We start from the raw sequence: 24,709 nt of genomic DNA on the forward strand, positions 1-24,709 counted from the left end.
GGTCCAGCCTCACACTCACAGCACCACCATCAGGTCAACATTTTTATTTGTTCAAGAATTTAGTTCATAAGCAAATGTCCGCAAAACTATCGATAATGACATTCCCATTGGCTTCAGCTCTAGATTGTGCTTAGTGCTTACTATTAGCAAACATTACCATACTAGCATGCCAAACTAGGAGATGCTGAACACAGTAAACTATATCTACAGTAAATTAAATACATATGGTAAAACGTTTATTCAAACCAGAACTACATTTAAACAAAATATGTCTTCAATATATACAATTTGAGTGAAAACAGAATGTAAAAATATTTATACCACAAAAAAAAAAGCTAAAACAGCTGTGCCACAGAGAGAGCTAAAATGGGCGCTAACACTATATGAAGTGAAAGCTAGCTGTGGAGATCTCGCTACAGGTAAATTAACTTTTTTTTTTCTAGTGCTCTCTTTCTAATAGAAAATGATCAAATAGACATCTTGATAATTGGTCATTTGGTTTGATAACCCCCAATGGGATAGTAGCTAGTTCTTATAATGAAAAGGGAAAAAAAAAGTAACAAGTTTAGCACAAAGCTACGTGAGCCTAGCTTAGTGGTGGCCAACTGCCACCTCAGCTGGAATTCATGTGATTTAGTGTAGTTAAGTTGCCTAAAACACAACACACATAATGAGGACATTACACAAATGCCTTTGTGGGGCCTGCTTAAGATCAGCATATTAGCACGTACGTTAGCATTTAGCTCCAAGAAACCTGTGCCCCTCACAGAGCTGCTAGCATGGCTCCAAAAATGACATCTCTATGGTTATATCTTTATTCATTTTTTTCAACAAAGCCAACCACATGAGAACTACACAACAACCAAGTGCCATTTATCACCCCTCTTAAGTTGTTTAGTCATCACCATCTCATGTAAGGCCCTACAAATACACACTTATAGTACAGCAATGGCTGAAAAACAGATGAGCCATTTAAAAACTCCTTGAGTACTCTTAAAGAGGGTGACTAGAAAAATGCCACTGAAATGTAAAGTACTTGAAATTCTTGGATAAATTGCTAGAGAAATGCAAAACATCATCATTAAAAGCATTAATAAATAATAACACAACTAACAAAAACAACAGCTGGCATGCAAAGAAGCTGCTAAGTTACTCTGGACCAATAATTGAAGCTGCGGCTACATACAGTACATCAGGGATTTCATGAGGCTAATCCTGATGTGTTATTTGGCAAAAACAGAAGACTGTACAGAAAGAGAATAAAAGTACAAATTCTTTTATACAATAAAAATTGTGGAGGACATAATTTGAAGAAGTAAATATAACCAGTTCATGAGAAATGCTATAATGTCCTCTTTTATTTTATGTGATTGTCCTCCTCCTACACAGAAAATCCCACTTGCTTCAGTGTCAGAGGGGGATCAGTGTGTGTGGACATTGACCTTAGAGTGTCGGAGCAACGCCAACAACGGGCTGTCTCCAATACTGTCAGTCAGCTTATCAGCCAGTCAATAGCAGCCTCGTGGATTTCAGCCAACCAGCAGTCACAGCTTCTCTTTTTCGCCTCTACCTGCAGCCCTTCAGGTCAGCTGACGAGCTGTCAGATCTCTGTCAGCGTGATCTTGTAGGCGTCTGCGTAGCTCTCGATGTTGAGGATGAAGGTGTCCTCGTTGGAATAATGCTCGATGATGTTGTCGTCCATGTTCACCAGGATCCTGACACAAAAGACACTTTAAAGTTTCATTTCATGTGCGCAGCTTGAGGCTCCGACTAGGCCTAAGATTACATTCTACTTCGTCACTCACCCTTTTTTGCTTTTCTTGTACACTTTGGCTATCCTCTCTGTGGGCACGCCGTACTTCTCTGATATCTACACATGACAAATGGAGGCAGTTTGTGAACAGGTGCTCTGCTGCAAACAAATTGTGCCTTTGACTCTCACTCTCACATGCAATCAGAGAGGCATCACTCACAGCATCCATCAGGCCTCTGAGCGTGGGAGACTTCAGCATCAGAGCGTCAAACACCTCGTCCATCTCCTTTCTTACGTACAGCAGCACTGCAGAGAGAGGAGGAGGAATGAACCTTCAGCTGTTAGCTGCAGTATCAGTTTATATAATTCATACACCTGTGTTTGAAGCCAATATATAGAGCAACACTTAAAGAGAGATGTCAATATTAGACTCTGGTTTCATACAGACTGTTTCACTGCCTCAGGTAGGTGGCTTTGGTCTGAAACAATGGCTACTTATAAATGGCAACTAGGAATCTGCTAATGAAGATTGCAGGACTTGATTGATCAACTCCATGACAACTTGGGCGTATTTAAAATCAGATTGAAAGCGGATATTTCTCAGTTCTCAGTTAAAAAAGACAGAAAAGAAAGATGGGCAGGCAGAGAGGAGGAGGCAGCCATCTCCTGCGTACCTCGCTTATGTGTCTCCTCTTTGATCTGTTTGTGAGGTGACGGACACAGATCTTCATCAGACGGCCTGAACATCCTCTTCACCAGCACACTCCTGAAAAAGACAAACGTCATGCGTCATGCTCACGTGCAAAGTGTTTGCATTTGTGGTGACATGCGCCTCTGCTGCATGTGGTGCTTTCATTTGCATAGTTTATATTTGTGTGACCTGATGTAAATGAAAATGTTCACACTCACCCTTCTCTCTCGATCTCCTCTGTGTTAAAGGTAAAAACCTGGAAATGAAGTATTAAATATTTAGTTTAAACTTTATGCACTAATAAATACAATAATGTACAAGTACTGCATTGTAAGTTAAAATCATTCAGCAGTCAACCATTTGATATATCTATATATCACATGATTAGGCTGTTAATGTGTAAGCTACTGTTGGAGCTGACTGAAGTGGAGCCAGTTTAAAATACTTTCTAAACTAGTAAAGTAGGTAGTCTAGTCCAGTGGATGCCAATCTTGGGGTCAGGGCCCCTCCAAAGAGAGTTTTGACCTCTTCAAGCGTCAAATAATTGTTTAAATAAAATCCTCTGTGGAGTTTACAGGGGAAATCTCACTTTGGGGGAACTGCTAACAGCTGTTATCAAAATGTGACCTGGACCACGATACCCGGATAAGTAAAAACAAATGTTGATGAAAGTTGTGAATGCATCATGATCTGAGCGAGATCGGATCTGCCTGACCACACCTGGAGGTCACCTGGCTCACAATATGCTCGGATCTTACGTTTATTGTGTAAACACAACCTGTACAACGTGCTGGCATCCGTACACAACACACATATATTTGTTTACAGTGAACAGAAATCTTAAGATGCTGTTCAAATTTAGAGAGCGAGCAAGTGAGAAGGCTGAAAGAGCCACGCCTGTAATTACTGATTATATGTCTATTCTCTGCCATGAGAGATTCAACAGAACTGTGTACATGGTAAGGAATAGCTGGGAGTGAGCTGCACTCATCTGTGCAGCTGATCTGCTCTTAACAAAGCTTATAATTTATCTAGTAACAGAGTAAGCTACACACCAGTACTGCAGTGTTTTTAAGTATTGCACTTGCCAAATTCACAAGAAGGGACTAATACTTAAGAATTTGTTGTAGTGTTTCAAGTACATAAAGTTTCCCTGAGTTCAACAACTCACAAAACTATGTGATTTTTTTTAATGGAGTCTGGGACTGACTGACATCAAATTACTCACACACAGGTTTTAATCTGGAGGGCAGAGATCAATTTCAATGAGGATAATGTGAGTGCATTAAAAAATGTTAAGGTAAGATTGAATCATTTATTATCCAGATCCCATTTTAATACCAGGTGTAAATGAGGTGAAAGACGTCTGAAAGGTGACCCCCGATCAGACACTGGTTTTTGTAAAGGAGCCAAAAAACCAGCCAAATGCTTAAAAGGAACTGGTAACGTATCAAATCATGTGAAATAAGTTTGCTGGAGTAAAAAAATACAATACTTCCCTTTGAAATGTAGTTAAGTAAAAGTAGAATGAACAGAAAGTGGAGATATTCCAGTGCAGTGCAAGTTGAGTCAGGATCCACCAGGTCAACCTGAAGTTGTGGCTCCAGTTTCACCTTTTCAGTGGATGAACTCCGCTGATAAGAAAACAAGTTCTTTCACTTTTGTTTCACGGAGGAATGTGTGTGGAGCTGATCTACCTGTCCGGCCCTCTGCAGGTTGCCAAAGTGAACGTCGGGGATAAAGAGAACGGGCTGAGCCTCCAGGTCGGTCATGGTCTTGAAATAGGTGGTGTCAGACTTCTTGGGGACAGTTATCACCCCTACTCCTCCGTCTTTCCCTGAACACCAGTGAAAATGAATGTTCTCGCTCTGCATCCATAATGTTTTCTGATATTGACGCTAAAATTTAAAACAAATGTCTGTCAAGCGGCTCAAACCTTTTGCCTTCTTGCGGAACAGTTTTCTCTCCTCATCCCTTATTTTCCTCTCTGCTCCCTGAGAAAAAAACAGATTGAAAACATCAGTTTGTGGAAACGCTCTTTTAAACGCACTTCTTATACAAAATCAGTAATCACACATCATTTCTGATGGGAGGAAAAGTCTCAACTTTCCAACAATCAAATGGGAGCCCCTCATTTAAAAGTTTCTTTTTTGCCATTACACTGCCTGTGTATGCTTGTGCATGTGCATGTGTATTTGTGTGTGTGCGCACGCAGGTGCATCTGCAGGCTCACTGTGCAGGTGAGACCACTAGAGGGAGGACTGACGACATGATTTACCTCCCTCATTCCACCAATATGCCTGAAAACTGTGCAGCCAAACACACTTCCTGTCACACTTGTACAATACACACTACAGCATTTTCACTTGAAGGTAAAGATCCCGATTACTGTCGTTTGGATTCAAACAACTGAAAATAAATCTGAAAGCAGCAAATTAATGTTCAACAGGGAGTTCCCTGATTGAAAAACTGCTTGATCGACTGATTCATTCCTCGAGCAAAAATACAAATTCTTCCCTGGTTGTGAGGAATTGCTGCTTTTCTTTGTCACATATGTTTGAAAACTGGATATCTTTGAGTTTTGGACTGATGGTCGACTAAAACAAGCAATTTCAATCCATCACCTTGGGCTGTGGGGAGGCATTTTTCATTATTTTCTAGTTTTATAAATAACCAATTAAGCAGGAAATAATTGGCAAAATAACGAATAATGAAATAACCTTTAGTTGCAGCCCTAATCACAAATTAGCAATATTCCTCTTTTACGATGACACATCTGAATCCACACAAAAACACTGTTTCATTATGACAACAGGGGGCGAAAATCCCTCGTCACTATAAACCCCAAATGTTTTACTGGCATACAAATGCTTCCCTTTAATTTACTGACGAATATGGTGAAAATCTTCTCCAGACCGCATCCTTATTACTGTTGCAGAGGACGTGACGTCTCACCTTGTCACAGAAGACCTTGATCTGTGAGTAGGCCCTGTGCAGCGGCTTGTTGCTGCGGTTGTTGTAGCTGTATGTGTCGATCTGGATCATGAGAGGAAGACCCTTGACCCCCTTCTGTGAGGAGAAGTCCGTACTCAGACAGTTGACTGTGATGAAGATCTGCCAGGGACACAGAGCAGGGGGTGACGGGGACCAGACAAGGTTTACATATGTAGTTTTGATTGTTTTGTACACAGTTTTAACCCGTCAACACATTCACAATGGAGCAAACAGAAGCTGGACCTGAACACAAAATGGAAAACCTGGATATATTTGGATATTTTTCTGTTTATTTGTGGCTGAAGGATGGATTACCCAGTGTGGGAGATTATCTCTGGAGAGATACATGACTGTTGAGAGGATTTTTTTTTTATCACATCGTCTGAAAAAACACAAACAAAATTCCTTTCACCTATGTTGCATTTGGTTGGCGGAAGAAGTTTCGGATATCTCAAAATCCCATCAGATAGAAATCAAAACTACATGTAACTGCACGGTTACATAGCACTGGGGATTAACAGAAACTCTTTCTTTTTTTGGTCATTTGAGCAAATTAACTCTTTAATAAACTGGCAGCTGCTGCTAACTTCTGCTACTTACTGAAGGCTTCATGCAGTCACATAACCATGTTCTATTTCTCCATTTATTTCTGTATTCATCTACACTTTTCTCTGTACAAAGACCTTGAGAGGTACAACGGTGAACTTAAAATATATATTTGCACCACATCACATGTGTGGGTCTATTTGATGCCATTGTAATGTGGGGCTTTTTTTTTTCCAATCTTCATTGAAGAGCGCTGTCTCTCAACTTGAGAGCATGACTCATTCATTCATTCATTCATTTCACCTTCAGACTTTGTAATACTCTGCCTCAAAAACCTGCCATCCAACTAGCTTTGCGTTTCCCAGCCAATAGAATGCCGGGTGCCAATGAAATGCCAGACCAATGAAGTGATTCCTCGAACATATACCTGTATATTTGCTAAATAGTATAAAGCCTTGAAGGGTGGGAGTGGATGAAGCTGGTTAAAGAGTAACCGCCTGTGAAAGCGACCATATGAGAACACACATTTAGCTTAGTACACTCAGAGTATTGAGTCTAACTCAATGCAAAATATTATTTAGGGTCTCTTAATGCCAAAGTTATAGCCATGAAACCACAGCTTCTTGGTTTTGAGTCTGACAGGGGATCTCCACTGTCTGTTATGAAATAAAGGCAAAAATCACGAAATAAAACTGTCTTCCTCTAAATATAAATGAAGTACATTTAATATTTGGAACATTTATTGTTTAGTCATCCCACGCTGGACACTAAAAACTCCCCCCAAATCAACCTGATGTCTCTCTTTTAGCTGTCCTGTGTCTTCTTAGACTTCCTGGACATTTGGATTAATTCTTTCACTTTGTTGTTAGACCTACAACAGGACAGGCAATAAACTACCTGGGTGTTACACCTGTTCCTGATATATTTAGACTCAATTCTCCCACAGATTAAGTGAAAAAGAGGGAGAGATATACAGAGAGAACGAGTCAATATTGGCCCAGAGAAGTGTGCTTGGATTTCCTCCAGCAACGTCTTTGTCCCCGGGCAGCCATTACAATGAAGGAGCCACATAACACACACAAACAGGGACTGACTCACACACACATAGTCCGTCGCATTCACACAGAAATGAGGGCAAAACAAACAACAGAGGGTGGGGACGGGGATTGGTCTATGTTGGCCCTTGGGGGCCTCTGGAGTTCAAACAGTGACGTGGGTCCATCTAAGGAGTGGCCACAAAGGAGTGGGCTTCACAAAGACAAAGACAAACAGAGCAAAAGTACACAACGCTGCCAATCAGTTTTATGGCGGACAGTCGATGTGAACGAGCTGCTTTAGGCTTTCCAGGCTCACACTGTAACGCAATGTTGGCGACGTCTTTCACCAGTTCAGTGATGTCTACAGTTCAGTTGCTTGCATCACAGTCAAAAGCGAGTGAGTGTATTTGTTTGCCAATACTTGGATCAGCACAAAAAACCTGTCCTGCTGCTTTTCTAACATCTACAACACGCCTCCAGCCAGAGCAAATATAGTAGACCAGTTTCTGGGAACATTACCGTGACATTTATGTAGTGGGAAAAAGAAAGAGACTGTAATTTGTAGTTTTGTACCTTGGCCTCTTCATTCACGTCCCAGGTGAAGGAAATGGCGTTGTAGGCAATTTCTTCGATGTTGCCGATTGTGTTGAAGCTCTCCTTGTAATCAGCTGTGAGGAAAAACAGAGGGATGGTTTATCTCTGCAGTCCCACCAACCCTTCATATGTCACTTCAGCAGCACTTTACACTCAGGTACACATATTCAGGTGCTCCAGAATGAGTATTTTGAGTGTAAAAACCAAACATCATGTCCTCTCTGATAAAACCCTCCACACACTGGTCAATAAATGACACAAGCAGGTAGCTATTGCTTGTTAAGATAAGCAATCAAATGGCACGCTTCAATTTTATAAGATAAAACCCTTATCTGTTTGAGCAAACAAACTCTCAAAGGCTTCAAAGGCAGCAGGAGGAAACGCAGGAGGCCATCTGGCTCTGAGAACCATATTAAAAGCCAGTCAGGTGAGCGCATCGGCTGCTATTGTTGACCTGTGTGTCTACAACTGGAGGGACTTTGAATGTAAGGCATTGGGTACACTGGTATGCTGTGATAAAAGGCTCCTACGTGCCTCGAGATTTTATCAAATGAAAAGAAATCGAGTGGCACGAAACAAGTGACCATGGTCTCAGAGTCAACTCCGTACATGTCATAACTACAGACGAGAATTGCAGCTTTTGTGGAGAGGAGGGCAGGAGTGTTTTTCCTCTATCCCTGAACAAGTGAGATTTTGGAGATAAGTGGTTGTCTAGATGTCAAAAGCCATTTTTAAGCGACAGCAGTGTTTGCTCACGGGAGTGTAACATTCCAGAGCTGATTAACATCAGTGGTCCAACCAAAGACTGCTGCTTTTTAAGCGGATTTAAAGAAAAATCAATGAACTGATCCAACTAACAAGTATTCCTCTGCGATAGAACTCTATGCCACATGAGTCATGCCACATACTAGAGTTCCTAGATGTGTATTATTCCACCAGTGAAAATAGCCCCCAAGAAACACACATTTTAGTCCTTACATTCATAGAGTTCTTTGCAGCCGCCCCTCGTCCAATGCTAGACAGGTGTGGGGGGAGGGGGTTTCTGAAGCTATTCAACCATCCAACAAGCATTTCTGAAGAGCCAGTCTGGGAGTTGCTAATTGCAAGAATAAAAATGTGTATAACGATTTGGACTGAACGACTCTGGAGAAGCAGATCATCCAAGAACAGTTCTGCCGCTCACATCTCTAAGCACCCCCTCAACCCCCTCTCCTTCAGTGACCTCTGACCTCCTCCATCATCCTAACCACCTTTACAGTGACACTTCCTGGTTCTTTAGCAGGTGCACAAAGCAGCAGGGCAGGCAGCAACACGCTTATCCTCCAGTATCCTCCACTGAATGATCCACCCTGAGACACGGCCCAGGGGCACGATGAAGCACCGCGCCCCCACCTCACCCCTCCCCCGACAAATCCTCCACCGCTATTCAAATCAGCTCTCTGGACAGCCTCAGGTTACAGGCTACAGGCCGACCTGGCGCACGGGAGCAGGGAGGAGGGGGTCTGTCATTTGACCTACAGAGCAGCTTGAGTAGAGATTCTCCATCTTAATGCAGTCGTGCACTCATATATAAATTAGAACTGAAAAGATTAGATCCCAGCTTCTCAAATGTGAATGTTTACGGGTTTCCTAAATCTTTAAAGTTATTAAACTGAATACTTTTACATTTTGGACTGTCGGTCTCCAGCTGCTGGACTGCTTAAGTATCTGAGGCGAGTTAAGTGGTTTCTCAGCGTCCTCATTTGCACTCTGTCTTGGAGAACAATGCTGAAAGCGTGTGTGCATATCTATGAGTATCTATGAGCTGATAAGTATCCATGGCAGTGTGATGGAAAAATATTTCAGCCCTGTGGGTCAAGCTGTAGATGTGCAATATCTATTTATACATACACACAAACACACTCTGTGATACTGGCAAAAGCCAAACGGGATGCTGAGAGGGAATCATGCTGAAAAAGATAACACACTTTCTGAGACGGGATCTGCTGACGGCTTTAATAAAAAATGTTCAAATAATGTCATTAAGCAGCAAAATAACTGAAGCGTTTTGACTCAGGAGTCATTTTATCTCAAGTAGTTTTACTCTAAAATGAGCTAAATACTTATGTTTGCATTTATTTAGGTCAGCAGATCCCAACCCTTTTTTGCATGTGACCCCTTAAGGAATAGTTTGACATTTTGGGAAAAATGCCTCTTTGCTTTCCTGCAGAGAGTTAGATGAGAAGATTGATACCACTCTCATGTCTGTACAGTATATATGAAGCTACAGGGGAGGGAAAACAGCTAGCTTGGTAATAAAATCTGCCTACCAGCACCTGCAAAGCTCACTCATTAACATATCTAGTTTGTTTAACCTCTACTAAAAGCAAATTATAAAAAAGTCAATTTGTGGTTATATGAGGGATTATGTGCCAGATGATTTCTTGTTAATGTGTTAATTAGTGAAGGTGAGAGGTGTTGTAACCGCAGGACAGAGCAAGCTAGCAAGCTAGTTTCCCCTTATTTCAAGGCTTTATGCTAAGCTAAGCTAAACACCTCCTGGCTGTGGCTTCATATTTACCAAAAAGGACATGATAGCGGCATCAATCTTCTCATCAAGAAAGCAAATGAACCAAAATAACATACTATTCTTTTACATTCAGGTGATGTACATTTGTGTGTCTATCAAAGAGTGATTTTCTCTGCTCAGGTGTTCCAAAATAAAGAGGAAAAGATTTCAGAAAAGTCCCAAACTAATCTTAATCTTATGTCATTTTTCTTATTTCCTACCATGGTAACCATCTCACACTCGGTGGTAGCATATGTAAAGATGTGTGTGAACTGCAGACTGATTTGTCGTGGCTCATGTAGATGTAGGAATTAAAATGAAGATCTAAATTGGGCAAGAATTACTTTCAACAGACCAAAACCAGCTAAGGTAACAGTGTGGCTAGCATTCCTCTCCCTGTCCCAACAAGCTGCGTATAGGTGTGTATGTGTATGTGTGTCGCCCATCCACCCCAGGTCTCCCACATACCTCCGAATCTCTGCCTGGTTAGCAGGCCCGAGCTTGTCAAATGCAAACCGCCTACAAGCTTCTCACACACATTCAACAAGGCGTAGAAAAGCTTGGTTCAAATTCAAATCCGTCAACCGAAAACAAACGGCAGACAAAAGGTCAAAAGTCTTAAGATACAAATATGAGGCTTCAGGTCTGTAGTATACATCTGTGGGAAATGCTGCGAGGGAGAAAGTGTCACGTTGTTTTGGATTATCAAGATTTTTCTCACATCACTGTTTTGCTCAATCTCACGGCCAATGTCGAGAAGATTAGCGGATTTGCGCTGTGTGTCCCAGCAACACCTAGACATTAAGAGATTCAGGTGTGTGCCTGATGGTGGGCAGCTGAACAGCCTCAGGCAGACGGTTGGGTGGGGGCTTGTTTGCTCTCAGTTTGGTCCTGCCTTGTTTATTAGCTGAGTGCATTCCAGCATTTGCAACAACATAAATCTGTCGTTGTCTTTTGGTTTGTGTGTTTTGATTCAGTCGTTTGGCCGTTGAAGAATTTGCTGTCGTTCGCATGTAAGCATGGAGAAAGTGAGAAGTCTTACCGATGTCTAGGACTCTCTGTTTGGCCGTGTGCTGCCGAGAGTGCCAGTACTTCCAGTATTTAAGCTGCTCATCTCGGTTCTTGTCTTCGCTGAACACCACCATGATCACACTCTGAGAGGGAGAACAAGACGATGAGTCTCCACCAAATGATGGGAACATTTCAGATAAAGATGATTCAGCTGAACCAGCGGCGCCTGTGTTTGGGACTGAGCATTTTGGATCGTAACCTTACAGGAGAGCATCAGATCCCATCGTCTCCTGTGACTTCCTGAAAGGATGATTAATAATAAGGGCATTTGCATTGACCAAATTCATCTTTGAGATTAGGCAATGCGGCAACCTGCAGGACTTCTCGTCATGACGGTGCCATGTGGGAACATGTCATCATAATAACAATTAGAAATGATGGCCAAGAACACAAAAATAAAGACCTTGAAGTTGCAATGAACTAGGGTCATGTTTGTGTTCCCCTGACCAATTTAAGTCACTCTTTTAGCTCGTTTTTGGTCTCTACCGACTTCCCGGGGGAAACATCTGGCTCTTTTGTTCCTAAATTGTTCACTATGTTCACCAGCTAGTTGCTAACTTTCTGCTGTTTAGTGCTGGGCATGTACTGTAAAGTGGGTTTATCAGGGGTCTCTCACTGAAAAGAGCCACAGCAGGAAACTACAATAATGAGAGCAGTGAGAGTGAATCAAAGCTGTAAATTTGCAGGCTATAAATCTGAAAAAATGAGCTGAAAGATGCTAAAACGCTCAGTGGACCTGATAAATCTGACAAAACTGAGGCTGATTGGAAAATAAAATGTCTGAATTGATCGGCTCACCCGGACTTTGCTGATGGGGTGACGGAGGCGTTTGTTGGCACTGAGCTCATTGAGCGTCACAGCATAGAACTGGCCTTTGTTCAGGTAGGTCATCGGTCCCTCGCCCTGCTTCTGACGCAGCGAGCGAGTGGCGTCCAGCGTGTACTGGAAGCTGTCGCTGCACACACAAACACACACCAAGAGAATATGTGATTAGACATAACAATCTGGGATGGGGGTACAACAACACACACTTTTGCATTCCTCTCTGCATCGCTTCAGGTCAGTGTTTTGATTTCAAAATGGCACACACTTAAATATTCACACAGTAATAACGAGCCGACTGAGTGACTTACACTCCCTCCTGGTGAAATAAGAAGTCATCTGGAGCCAGAGAGGAAGGTGTGTGGTACTTCTGTTGAGAACGCAGAAAAAACACACAGAAAGAGGAAATTATTTGGGCACAATGACACGTTCATGTAGCCTGACAGGAACTGGTTAAACAATGCTGGAGAAGAGTAAAAAGAGTTCAGACACAGTGCTGTCACAAGTAAAGATCAGAGTGACAACATGGAGATCTCAGGCAAACTAATTCAACAACTACTTGTAGATTCCTGTTCAGGTAATGAATCTTTGGACTCTCAGGGAATCATATCTAAACATCTATCTGCCTTCACGTATGACATGTTGGCTAAAGATCGTGTGACATTCAGTCTTCCAGCGCGGCGATTTCCCCTTTTGGCGTTCCCATTAATCTGTCTTACATCTGTCTACAACCGCCTTATCATTCATTCAGCTGTGGTTTGCACTGTGCGTGCAGATGGAGGAGATAACATTAACAGAATAATAACAGTATAAGAGCAAGTTTTTCCAGTTGAGAAAAAGTGAGAGTTGAACCGCTTTCATGCAAAACGTATCCGGTTTCTACATTCTGCGAAGTCTACGAGTGAGTCTCGACAGAGGCTGCTGCTGTTCGATTTTGAGGGACGGAGAACAAAATGATTCTGTGCACACGAAATCTGGATTAGGATTAGCAAATGATCACATTCTGATTTGTTTTACACAGCGTCTCAACTTTTTGGAATCAGGGTTGTATCTCGTCTTACGATACGCCACTTTCAGGGTGAACTTTTCCTTTACTTTAGTAACACCGAGACGTCTTCTCTCACCCCGTCTCTCTCCTCTTCATACGGGCTGTCCGGTGGACTCTGCTGGTCGTCTTTCACGTACGAGCTGTGACTGACGGTGGTCACCTCATACGGACTCTGTTCGTAGATCACCCTGGCCGACTCTTCCCCTTCTACCCTGTAGTGGAGCCCCGATCCCGTCATGAAGACGGGCGCGTACATCTCGGCCTTCACCACAGCCACTGCTGGCGAGCCTCCATCCCCCGACGGCGCCCCCGCCGCGGTCGAGCTGCTGAACTGCTCCCGTTTGGTCTCCTGGTGCTCCGTGTTCAATGACAAGTTGACGGGAACAGATTTGAGGACCTGAACACGGTTGTCCACTGTCTCCACCTCGCTTTGGCTGCCGGGGTTGCTCGGCAATGTAGACCTGAACAAAAATATGGTTGAAATGGGAGTAAATGCTCCATTTGCACAAGAACTGACATTCATCAAAACTCTCTCTCCTACCTTAACAAAGCACTGCTACAGCATTGACACTGATATGCACTTTAGGACCAGACTGCACTGCTGTTGTGAAACTAAAACTGCAGGAACAGCATCTCCAAAAGCCTGTTTTAGGGGTTCTGAAGTGCCGGAGTATTAGTGTTAGTGTGGATGCACTGTGGTAAACATGGATGCAAACAGTGTGGGATTTAAATACTCATTATACCCATCGGTATAAGTTCATTTTTTCCAAAAGCAGACTCACATTATATCATGAAATGTTTTGTATTTTCTCGTTCTTCTGCAGGAATAAACAGGTTTTTATTGGCCTCAGTCCAGTCTGCGCTTCTGCCATTCAATGTGAGTGAAACAAGACTCACTCGTCCGTGATATTTGCACACATACGCACTAGAAGCACCTGTCTCATATCACTATCATCTTCAGCACACGTCTTAAAATTAACATTGTGTTTGTCAAAACTTGTGCTTTAGTCCCTCAAAAACCTGTTTTATGTGTAACGTAAGCACAGGTTCAACATGTCAAATACTACAGTTAACTGAGCACCAGGATTTAATTCCACACATTGCTGGGAAGGGTCTGCTTGCAACTACACGTTTAGCAGTTGCCTGTGCATGTGCAACCTTGAGCGAAACACAGAGAGACACAGTTTCACTGACCTCTTCTCCTGCTCCTCTGTCATTTCAGCCACTTTGGGAACTGGCAGAAGCCTCTTTTCTTTAGGCACCTGGAAGGAAAGACGGAGGATGTGTTACGTTGGTCGACATCAGTCAGCTCGGGGAGCTATGGCTTCCTTGTAGGAGACGTTGTAGAAAGTCAGGATGTGTTGGATGAATGATTTGTCTGTCTGTTTACTTCAGGCCTCAAAGCAATATGTCTTTAGCATTATCGCAGTTACAAATGTGGTGAAATATTAATGAATGGGCTGTGAATTAATTTGTTGGACGTGCACTGATGAATATAACGCTGGGAGCAAATTAATTTAGACTTTTGGACAGATGGTTCCATTGAGAAATGTCGAGAAGTCTAAATCAACATGCTATTAAATGATAAACTCATATGTTATTATATTTATTGTGCTTTTTGCTGATCTCTTTGCTTTTTCTCGAAAAACTGTCGCTGCAAAGACTTATTTGATCTGGTCCTCGAACGTGCAGCTTATATCTGAAGTAATTCAGCTCTGAAGAGAGGCACTGTGCGACATTTTTTCCAGCTCTTACTCAAAGGTCAAGTAAATCTCAGACTATGCTTAACTTGATCTACTAGAAATGAAACACTTCTAGTTAAAAAAAGTGACTCAAACATTCCTGAATTATGAAAATGGTCGCTGATTAATCTTCTGTCAGTCTACAAATGGATTCATTTGCTCTATTCACATCGTTTCATGTTTGACTTGTGTAGTGTGCTGAACGCTGCCGGCACAGTCGTCTTCAGTGCCATTAGGATTCGGCTGTTTTTCCCAGACCTTGTAGTAGTCGTAGAGCAGGCCCAGGGCGTTGGCGCTGTCCTCGTCCCCGTTGATGCTCATCATGGCCTTGGTGGCGGCCGTCAGTGGGTTCTCCAGGTACGACCTCCATGCCTCGTCCTCGCTGGTGTAGGCCCTCCGCACCGCAGGGAAGGAGCTCTCGTTGGGGACCACCACCACCAGACGCTTACTGACACACACACATAGATGTTTTCAGTCAAAAGATTGGAAATTAATCTGCCAGTTTTAGCTGCATTAATGCTGAAGTTTGGTGGGTTTCCTTTATTTTTCACTACTTAAGGTGATTGTTCAGTTCTCAAGTCAAAATCTGCAGATCTGGTCATTTGTCAGTATTTATGTCTGTATCAAATAAAAAAAGCAAAGAACAAATGAACAGATGAACTGATGATGATTTCGTGGCTGCCTTGAGTGTGTGTGTGTGTGTGTGTGTGTACATACATGGTTTTGTCTCTTTAGGCTCACTTAAGTCAAGATCACAGACCAGTTAAACACAGTGTTGTCACAACATCTCTTTGTACTCAGCCAATCAAAAGAGAGGTCCTGAATGTGTCAACTGTGAAAACGTTATACAGCGAACACTGTCAGTATAATGCCACACCTTTCTGCAAAAGCCCTGGAAGTCGTCATTTACAATGTTGCAGCCTCGTAAAAGTTCTCGTGTTCATTGGTCACGATGACACGCCTGAATCTGACTGTTTAATCGATATCAGCAGGAAATGTCAATCAGATAAAATGTGTGTCACTATTGTGATTTCTCTCATCGGCAGAATCACCTGTCTGCCAGATCTACCTGCCAAATTAAACAAACCCAGTTGTCCCGCCTCTAATCTGTGATGTCATGCTGATGCAAAACTTTACAGAAAAAGATGAAATAAGAGGCCGTGACAAACAGCATCCAGGATGTCTCTGCCTTATAGTGTCACCGCTGCAGACGTCCTTTTCTAATGCTTAACGCACCATGTGTCAGTCGACGCTGTGGCAGAATGTCCTTCATGTCAGTTAATTAATTATCACTATAGCTGCGATTAAAAGTGCTTTTCTTTTATTGATCTGCTCTTTATTTCACATTCTAGTCAGCTTCGCTCTCTAGTCAGCAACCACGCCTGCAGGTAGACCACTGGCATGCAGGTATAAGAGACATCTGCAGTATGCGATGTTTATGATGTGATAGCTAATCTGTTGGATTTGACAAAACATTAATGCTGCGTGTCACAATAGTGGAAGGAAGTTGTTTTTCTGAGAGATCTGCCACATTTACAGACTTATGAGGCATTTTGCTGCTTTATATTTACATACAACCAAATGCACTGATGCCAAAAACGATACTACAATACTGCTACTAATAACAACAAAAATAGTAAATAATAGTAAATAAATAAGTAATAATAATATGTCTTCTTTTAATAATAACCCAGGCAAGTGGCCTCAGTAAATTTTATTACTTGTAACAGTTATTCCCTTTTATAATTGTACAATAACCGTCACAAAGAGATTTTTTAAAATGATTAAATTATTAATGGGATTTGGTCAAACTAAAACACATTCTGAGAGTATTAGATAATAAAAAATAAGATCAAAATTAAGCAGAAATGTTTGTCTGATTCTAGTAGAAGCAGCTTTCACAAGCCAAGGTTATGATTTCTTCTTTGATATAAATGAAGGAGTTTCTCTTGTTACAAAACAGCACAGGAGGCCGACAGGCAGCACAAACTGCCCTCAGCACATCCATCGCCCACTGAGGGCTTAAAACATGACAAATGTAACGCAATGCAAAGACAGATCTTAAACTCTACGTTCAGTCTAGCACATGAAAAGTGTCTAGAAAATCCAGTCCTTGCACTTTGAAGACTTTTTCCATCAGTCAAAAATGGCGAATTCAGCTCTAATCCGAAATCCGCGGCGCCAAGTTTACAAGTTTCCTCCAGCAACACACTTTCATATTTGCCATAAATTTCCAAAAGCACCATAAACACAAGGTGACACTCTGTTTATCCTCTGCTACAGACCGGATCCCAACAGAAAACAGTTCTTTTAATTAGTGAGCAGAAAGAAAACACTTTGACCAAAGTGCTTTCTCTTCAAGTCGTAATCATCTCAGATCCTCTCCGCTGGCTCGATCACTTACTTGTCTGTCTCCTGTGACATATTTTGCTTCCTCTACGGTTCTTCCTTGTGAAACTGGACTTTCAAGTCGGAGCAGGTAACAGACAGAGTGAGCTGCCAGAAGTTGGGCTACAGGTAAGTCGACTTTTCTCGCCCCGCTTCTTTTCTCCCTGCCCCTCTCTCTCACTGTCCCTCCACCTGGCAGGTGAAACCGCTTTTGTCCCCAGCAGCCAATAATCTCTCTGCTTGTCTTGTGCTCAGTTTGCACGCAGATTATAACAAACATCAACATATCCTGCTGCCATGCATTATCATATTTGCCTTGGCTTGCTTTAATGGCAGCGGGTCAACTTTGGCTGAAATTCTTTCGCTGTAAAGAGAATTGAGAGTGAGGGCGAGTCTGCTGCTGATTGGCTGCTGCGGCGCGACGCGGGGCTGTGATTGGCTAAAAGGTTCGAGAGGCAGGTAGAGGCCCACCTCACCTGCAAGCAAACGACAAGACGGCGTTGAGGGTGCCATAATGACAGAGAACAGGGAAGCACAGGCGACTGCGAGGAATTCATGTGCAGAAAACATCTCTGCAATTTTATTCTACAAAATAAGACATTTATTAAGTTAAACTGCTGCAGTGGTAGGACGTGATGCATGACTGTGCAGCCTCATAGGTGGTCTCAAACTCACACACACACACACACACACACACACACACACACACACACACACACACACACACACTTCCACAGGGTTTCTTCCTTCCACAGCCTGATTTAACCTTTTCCCCCTTCTACATTTTCATGAGTCGTCCATCTGTGTGTCTGTGTTTCAGGTAATCTCAGAGCAGACAGAGGGCAGGGAGGAGCCCTGTCATTAGCCTACACAATACCATTGTCCCCCTTAATGAAGCCATTGTATGAGGAGATCCCGGTGTTTGGGATTACCCCGCCAGAGCAAACAATATGTGTGTGTGTGTGTGTGTGTGTGTGTGTGTGTGTGTGTGTGTGTGTGTGTCTCATACAATGCTGGAGTGCTGCTGAGGTGGGGCACAAGAATTTGTGACTATTGACCCTAAAAAATTCCTCCCCCCACCTCCCTTTTTAAATGATTGTTATTATATATATACTGTATATATATGAGACTTTATTAATCCCAAGCAACAGTTTTAATGGTAAACGAGCAAAATCTAACACTAAAAACACAACAATCTGAATTAGAAACAGAATCAAAACAAAAACTTGATGAAATGATGAATAAATATAAAGTGCTAGTAAAAGGCTGTACTTGATTATGAGTGCATTTCTAGTAGATAGTGTATGTTGTCTTGTGTTGGTTCAATATATTCAATATAATGATCACCAGAAACAGCAATTGAAATACTAGATTAAAAAAATTCAATCTACAGGTATTTTCAATAGTGGAAAGTAACTTTATTCAAGCACTGCACTTTAGTATAATTTTGAGGTACTTGTACTCTACTTCAGTATTTAATTTTTATACTTCTGCCCTGCTACTTTTCAGATGTAAATATTGTAAGCACTAGTTTGTTTTAAGATTAAGATTTTACATGAAAGACATATGATAATTTTATGAAATGCAAAGTATTGTTAAAGATTAAACCAGTTGTTTTCAACCTTTTAAGATTGTGACGCATCACAAAAAACATCCTTTGACTTTGACTTGTAATGGAGTGCTTTTACAAGGGGGTATTGGTACTTTTACTTAAGTAAGAATACTTCTTCCACCACTGTTCCACTACATTTCAGAGGTAAACAGAGTACTTTTATTCCACTACATTTGCCCGACAGCTGAAGTACTTCTTTTCCCACTGCTTCACTTTACGGATTACGTACAAACAATGCAGAAAAGATGAACAAACCCCACAGCTGGATTTCCAGAAACTGTTTGAATGCTATTTCCAAACTAGTTTGATGTCTTATGAAGGTGTTTGCATGACAAAATGTGGGTCTTTTGCTTATGAATGCCTGCAGGTGCTCTTGTATGGAAATCTAAAAATTACGTTTCAGATTCAGTTTAACCGTCAGTGTTGTTGTGTGTGTCTCCGTGTGTGTGTGTGTGTGTGTGTGTGTGTGTGTGTGTGTGTGTGTGTGGAACAAGCTTGTGTTTGCTTGCCCTGCCAATGATCACTACTATCCTCCCTTGTCTGATTTGCTTTACAGAGCACCTGGGCCTTTGCTGAGTTCTCTATGTGTGTGTTAAATGGAACTGCTGGATAAATACAGGTGGAGTTCTTTTCTACCAGCAACACACAGATGAACAGCAGAAGACAAAAGAGTAAGAGGGACGGAAACCTCAGGCAAAAAGAAGGAGAGAAAAAAGATGAATAGCTGATGTATTCCAAGCATATTTCTATTCAACTTTATCACCACTTTGTCCCATGAACATGGATGAATGAATGAATGAATGAATGAATGAATGAATGAATGGATGGATGGCGCTTCTAAGCACAGACCCGTTGGGCCCCTGGGTCTGTGTCGGAGCCTCTGTTTGAATTTACTGTTAACCTTTAATGTTTCAACATTTGTAGAAGTTGCAAAGTGGCAGAGTGACCACAAAGAAACACAAAATGACCTCAAAGAAACAGACATCAAAGAAATTAAACACAACCACAAAGAGACATAAAATGACTACAGAGACACAGAACAACCACAATGATATGCAAAACTACCACCAAGGCAGACAAAACTAAAAGACACGTAAAACGACCGCAAAGAGATGCAAAAGAGAGAGACACAAAACAGCTCGAGAAACACAAACTAACAACAAAGAGACACAAAACTACCACAGAGAGAGACACAAAACAACTACAGAGACACAAAACAACTACAGAGACACAAAACAGCCATAAAGAGATGCAAAACTACCACCAAGGCAGACAAAACAACTAAAAGACGCGTAAAACGACCACAAAGAGATGCAAAATGGCCACAAAGAGACACAAAACTACCATAAAGAGATTCAAAACAACTGTGACTGAGTGGGCTGTCAAGGCGGTGGGCGCTTTTAGATGTCTGTGCCAAGGGGCCCAAAATTTGTTCCAGTTCCTATGAATCATTAACTCCACTCAGAATAAACAAAGTGAGACAAATGTTTGGCTTGAATTCATCAAAATAATGGTTATGTACGAGCTCTTCTCTTATCTGTACCTTTCACTACATGACTTCTCCCAGTTGGAATGTCTGCCATGTGGAAGTATGACAGATGAAATAGTGCGAAGGCTACCGTACAAGCTGCCACAAGCAGGCATGGGCAAGACTGGAGAGTCAGGGGCCAAGAGCCACAGAATACCTTCCTCTGTGTGTGTGTGTGTCCCACTCTGTGAGAGAGGTGAAAGATGTATCCTACATACCAGGAGTTTTTTCGCAGGGAGAAGCAGCTTGTCTGGACTTGGCCAGGATTAGGTGTCTGAGTCTACCTGTTTGAGCGCAGAAACTCACAGCTGAGGCAGAGACAGGGCGGTGCGGGGGTGTGTTGTCCTCCAGCTGGACCGCAGTGAGGAAACACGAGGCTGGGATGGAGGAAGAGGAGGAAGGCGAGAGGTGAGGTAGAATTCAGTAGAAAAGTGGTGACGGGGCAGATTAACAGGCCATTTAAGCAGGTGAATGTCCATCTCACCTCACAAATCGATGATAAAACGAAGGAAAGAGCAACATGAAGTTTGTTAGTAAAGTGCTGGTCAACCAGCAGAGCGTCATGCCACTGACTTTACACGACTCTGGACTCTACTGGAGGGATTATCAGCCGTCTTCCAGGAGACATTTCTTCATTTTGGTGATTTGATTTTGTCGTCTTGTTGGTCATGTGGGTTGAGATCTGGTGACTGTGAGGGTCGTAGCACACGATTTACACCGTTTTCCTACACATCACACCATTTTGGGAACCTTTGTGTCGTCTCTGGAAGCATTTTGCATTCATTCTCCAAACATTTACTCACATTTTTGTTAAATATGTTGTTTGTCTGTGCATGCGTTTAAATTAATAGAGACAAGCCTGCAGATTTCAAAGCAGTTGTTCCCAACCTGGGGTTCCCAGAAAAGTTTTGTACATATTACAAAATGGCTGGAGCCATTTTAATGAATAATCTCCCATTGCCACATGTTGAATTACACTTGAGAAAATACTTTTGCATAAAAAAAGAAGATTGAGTCAAATATAGATAATAAATAAAGTGTTTGTACTATTGCACAGTAGAAGACATAATGGATGTGAGCATATGTTAACATAAATAACAGTGGTGCAGCAGTGTGTTACTGAAAGAGCTGCTTAAGCCAACCGACATGTCATGCACGGAGTGAGAGGGGTTGTCCATGATTTTCTCTTTTTTTTTTCCACTTTCTTCTGTCATGTCTTCAGGCCGCAAAATCTGTCAAACGAAAGAAACCGCAGAAGAAAACACATCCCTTCTCTGGTGCGATGCTCATAACCAAAGGGGGACCATAAATGAAACATTTTGTGTTTTGCAGGGTATTATAAAACTAACATGAGTGTATTTTGTACTTTCAGAACTTCCTCACAGGTTTCAGTGAGCAGATTCAATTCCTACTTCAACAGCATAAATAGGGGATGGATTGGATTGTCTAAATCAGAAACTTACTAACACAACTAACATTTGTGTTAAAATGGACATTCGATGCAACGCTTGTGACCGCATTCATTAACAGTCACAGTTGGTTCAAATATCAGAGAGCTGCTGCTGTTAGTGAGGTTAGTGAGTGCTGTCACCACCTTCACAATCAGCCTCTGTTTGACTGGCTCATGTCTGCCCGACAACAGACCTCACCTCTCCTTCAGTTGCATTCTGCTTGTATAAGTGTGTGTGTGTGTGTGTGTGTGTGTGTGTGTGTGTGTGTGTGTGTGTGTGCGTGCGTGTGAATCGAGGTAAGAAATTAACTTTTTTTCCCCCTGCAGGCATGGTTTGCCCGCTTGATGTGATTTTTCGGGTCACTTGGGGTCCGTTCTAATAAATAACGAACAAATTCATTTGCAGTGCGTGACAGCAAAAAAAAAAAAAAGCATTCAGTTTGAACCATTAAGGTTGGTTTAAACTTCATGTGTGTCTAATTTTATTATCTTTTTCTTTCACAATATGCTCTGTGAAGACACTGCCGCTAAATGCTTTAACAAACCCTGCAGATGCATATTACTCACATCTGTTTAAACAGTAACATTGTGAAGACACGCCTTCCTTATGGGGACAAAATGTCCCATAATGTAAATCATTACAGTTACAGAGTTAAGGTTCAGGTAAGTCTCCAGGAAATGAATGTAAGTCTATGTAATGTCCCTAAAAGTGATGGAAACACCACTGTGTGTGTGTGTGTGTGTGTGTGTGTGTGTGTGTGTGTGTGTGTGTGCTATATATGTCAGTCAAGTCACGTGGAACAAGGCCTCTGAAGGCGGCAGTGAAAGTTGCCAGCATGTGGATGTGTTGTGACTGTGTGCCGGCTTGTGTACAGCCCGACTGGTCTGGCAACATTGTGGCACGTCACAGCGGTGCAGCAGCAGTGGACTGTGGCAAAACCTGTTGGTTTGGAAAAAAAAAAAAAGAAAGGGAAAGCATGAGGGGGGAGCAGGAAGAGGAAGTGGCCAATGGGGAAGATGAAATCCAACTTCCTCTTCCCTCAACAGCCTCCAGAGAAGCAAGGAGGTCACGCTCCCTCCTGACAGACACCGGTTCTCCCTCTCAGTGTGAAGTTTTGGTTCGGGAGCAAAGCAAAGTGGCCTCAATGCTGGAATGTATCTCAAAGGGTCTTCCTTGACCCTGACTTAGCGTCTTGAAAACAAGCTGAGCCTACATACGTGGTCATGCAGTGGGAAATATGACCCTGAAACTGCCATTTGACAGCTAAAAGATAATTTACAACAAAGGCATCCCTCAAAGACAACTCGTCTGAGCCGAAAATGAAGCTGAAAGCCCTTATGGCGGGCGGAAAGGACCCAAATGGGAAAAAATCTCAGGCTGTCTGTGGCAAACCCCTGCTTATTCATACGCACAATGGACAGCCAGATAATATTCTCCTCCACTATTGAATAGCTGACACCTGGAAGATTTGCTTTCACACAGGCCCTAAGGCTGGACAACCTCACCTCAAACCCAAGCTAGCAAGTCTCTGCACAACAACCTCCAGGGTGGAGGAACTTGAGCAATGTGTGGCTTTTGTCATTTTTTTTTTCCTCCCTGTCTTTCTTTTACTTCTTTCCCCCTTCTGAAAGCATAATCACACCCTTCTCTCTTGAGAGATATTTCCCCCTCTCACAAAAGACTGAAAGGATTTTCTCTCTTTTCTTATGATCAGGTGGGGAAAAAGCGGGAAGGCGGAGGGGGACATAACGGCTGGCTGGAGACTTTTCTCACCATGATAAAATTTCTCTTAAGACAGTCATGACACATAACTGTTGGGAAGCTGTCCAACAGGAATGAGTGTTATAATAACAGTTTGTGAACAAAAATAGACACACACACACACACACACACACACACACACACACACACAGCTTACTGACTTGTTCTGTCTAATAAATAATAAATTATCTATTATTTAATATTCTTTCTAAATTAGTGCTACTCACAACTACAAAAAGCAATGATTTTCTTTATAGACTGATATTTTGGTGTTACTGGGACAGGATGTTAGTCTGTGTTTCCATCATGTGATAACTGGAGTTGCAGTTCATTTACATATTAGCTGAATTTAGTCAAATTCTGAGCGGAGGTGAACAGCTCCATTGTTCCCCTCCGACGGCAAAACCACAGTCACAGATAGAACAGATAAAGGTCTAATGCCGTCCCATGATGCACATTATCTGTCAGTCTGTACAGGCCACCGCGCTGCAGCAGTGCTTGTATTACTGGGATTACAAATGCATGTTAATAAATGCTAAACAGTCAAAACAGGACTTACCGGACCAGCAGTCCATACAGAAAGTCTTTAATCTGAGATGGTTAAGATAATAATTCAGTTACAATCATTGCTATTAGTTGAAGTGTGTCAGTATGAGTGTTATGTTCATGTTGTTGTGGGTGTGTTGGAGCTCTCGTGGTCAGTCCCTAAACATGGTGTGGATGCTGCAACACTCAAAGCATGAATTAACCCTGATGTTTCACTGATGTCTCCCATAAAACACACACACACACACACACACACACACACACACACACACACACACACACACACACACACAGAAACATTCAGGAACCCCCCTCCGCCTGCCCTCTAGTGTTACTTTGAAGGAACAGCTTTTGTCACTAGACAGTCCACAGCTGGTGATGAGTGCTTCGGTACAGCGTACACTTTATACCTATAAAGACTGGAAATAATTAGCAGAAAAACAAATTTAATATGGACTACTGTAAGGGACAAAAAGATCACTGAAGAAGAGTAAAAAGAAAAGTAAACATAAGTTACAAAATGCTCAAGTGAGAAGGTGACACTGGACAAATAATATAGAATGAAAAATTTGAAGTA

At 42.2% G+C, this 24,709-nt stretch overlaps 1 protein-coding gene across 1 annotated transcript; it reads right to left on the bottom strand.

The window, feature by feature from the left end:
- Positions 1–367: 367 nt before the first annotated feature.
- grhl2b (grainyhead-like transcription factor 2b) lies at positions 368–17,542 on the bottom strand. Its single transcript, XM_076754646.1, has 16 exons — positions 17,251–17,542; positions 15,105–15,294; positions 14,299–14,366; positions 13,181–13,565; positions 12,368–12,426; positions 12,033–12,189; positions 11,206–11,317; positions 7,595–7,689; positions 5,400–5,558; positions 4,381–4,438; positions 4,142–4,281; positions 2,663–2,700; positions 2,428–2,519; positions 1,974–2,059; positions 1,806–1,870; positions 368–1,715 (listed from the first exon to the last, which is right to left on the bottom strand). Exons 1-16 carry the CDS (start codon positions 17,268–17,270, stop codon positions 1,601–1,603), a joined length of 1,839 nt encoding a protein of 612 aa, XP_076610761.1. The 5' UTR covers positions 17,271–17,542; the 3' UTR covers positions 368–1,600.
- Between the last annotated feature and the right edge of the window lie 7,167 nt (positions 17,543–24,709).

Source organism: Chaetodon auriga, chromosome 17, assembly GCF_051107435.1.
Source record: "Chaetodon auriga isolate fChaAug3 chromosome 17, fChaAug3.hap1, whole genome shotgun sequence".
Classification (NCBI taxonomy): domain Eukaryota; kingdom Metazoa; phylum Chordata; class Actinopteri; order Chaetodontiformes; family Chaetodontidae; genus Chaetodon; species Chaetodon auriga.

Coding starts and splice junctions, on each gene's coding strand:
- grhl2b (XM_076754646.1), bottom strand. CDS start 17,270: ATGTCACAGGAGACAGACAA. Junction 4,439..5,399: donor TCAAGGTCTTCTGTGACAAG/GTGAGACGTCAC, acceptor TTTTTTTCTCAG/GGAGCAGAGAGGAAAATAAG. Junction 1,871..1,973: donor TCAGAGGCCTGATGGATGCT/GTGAGTGATGCC, acceptor TGTCATGTGTAG/ATATCAGAGAAGTACGGCGT.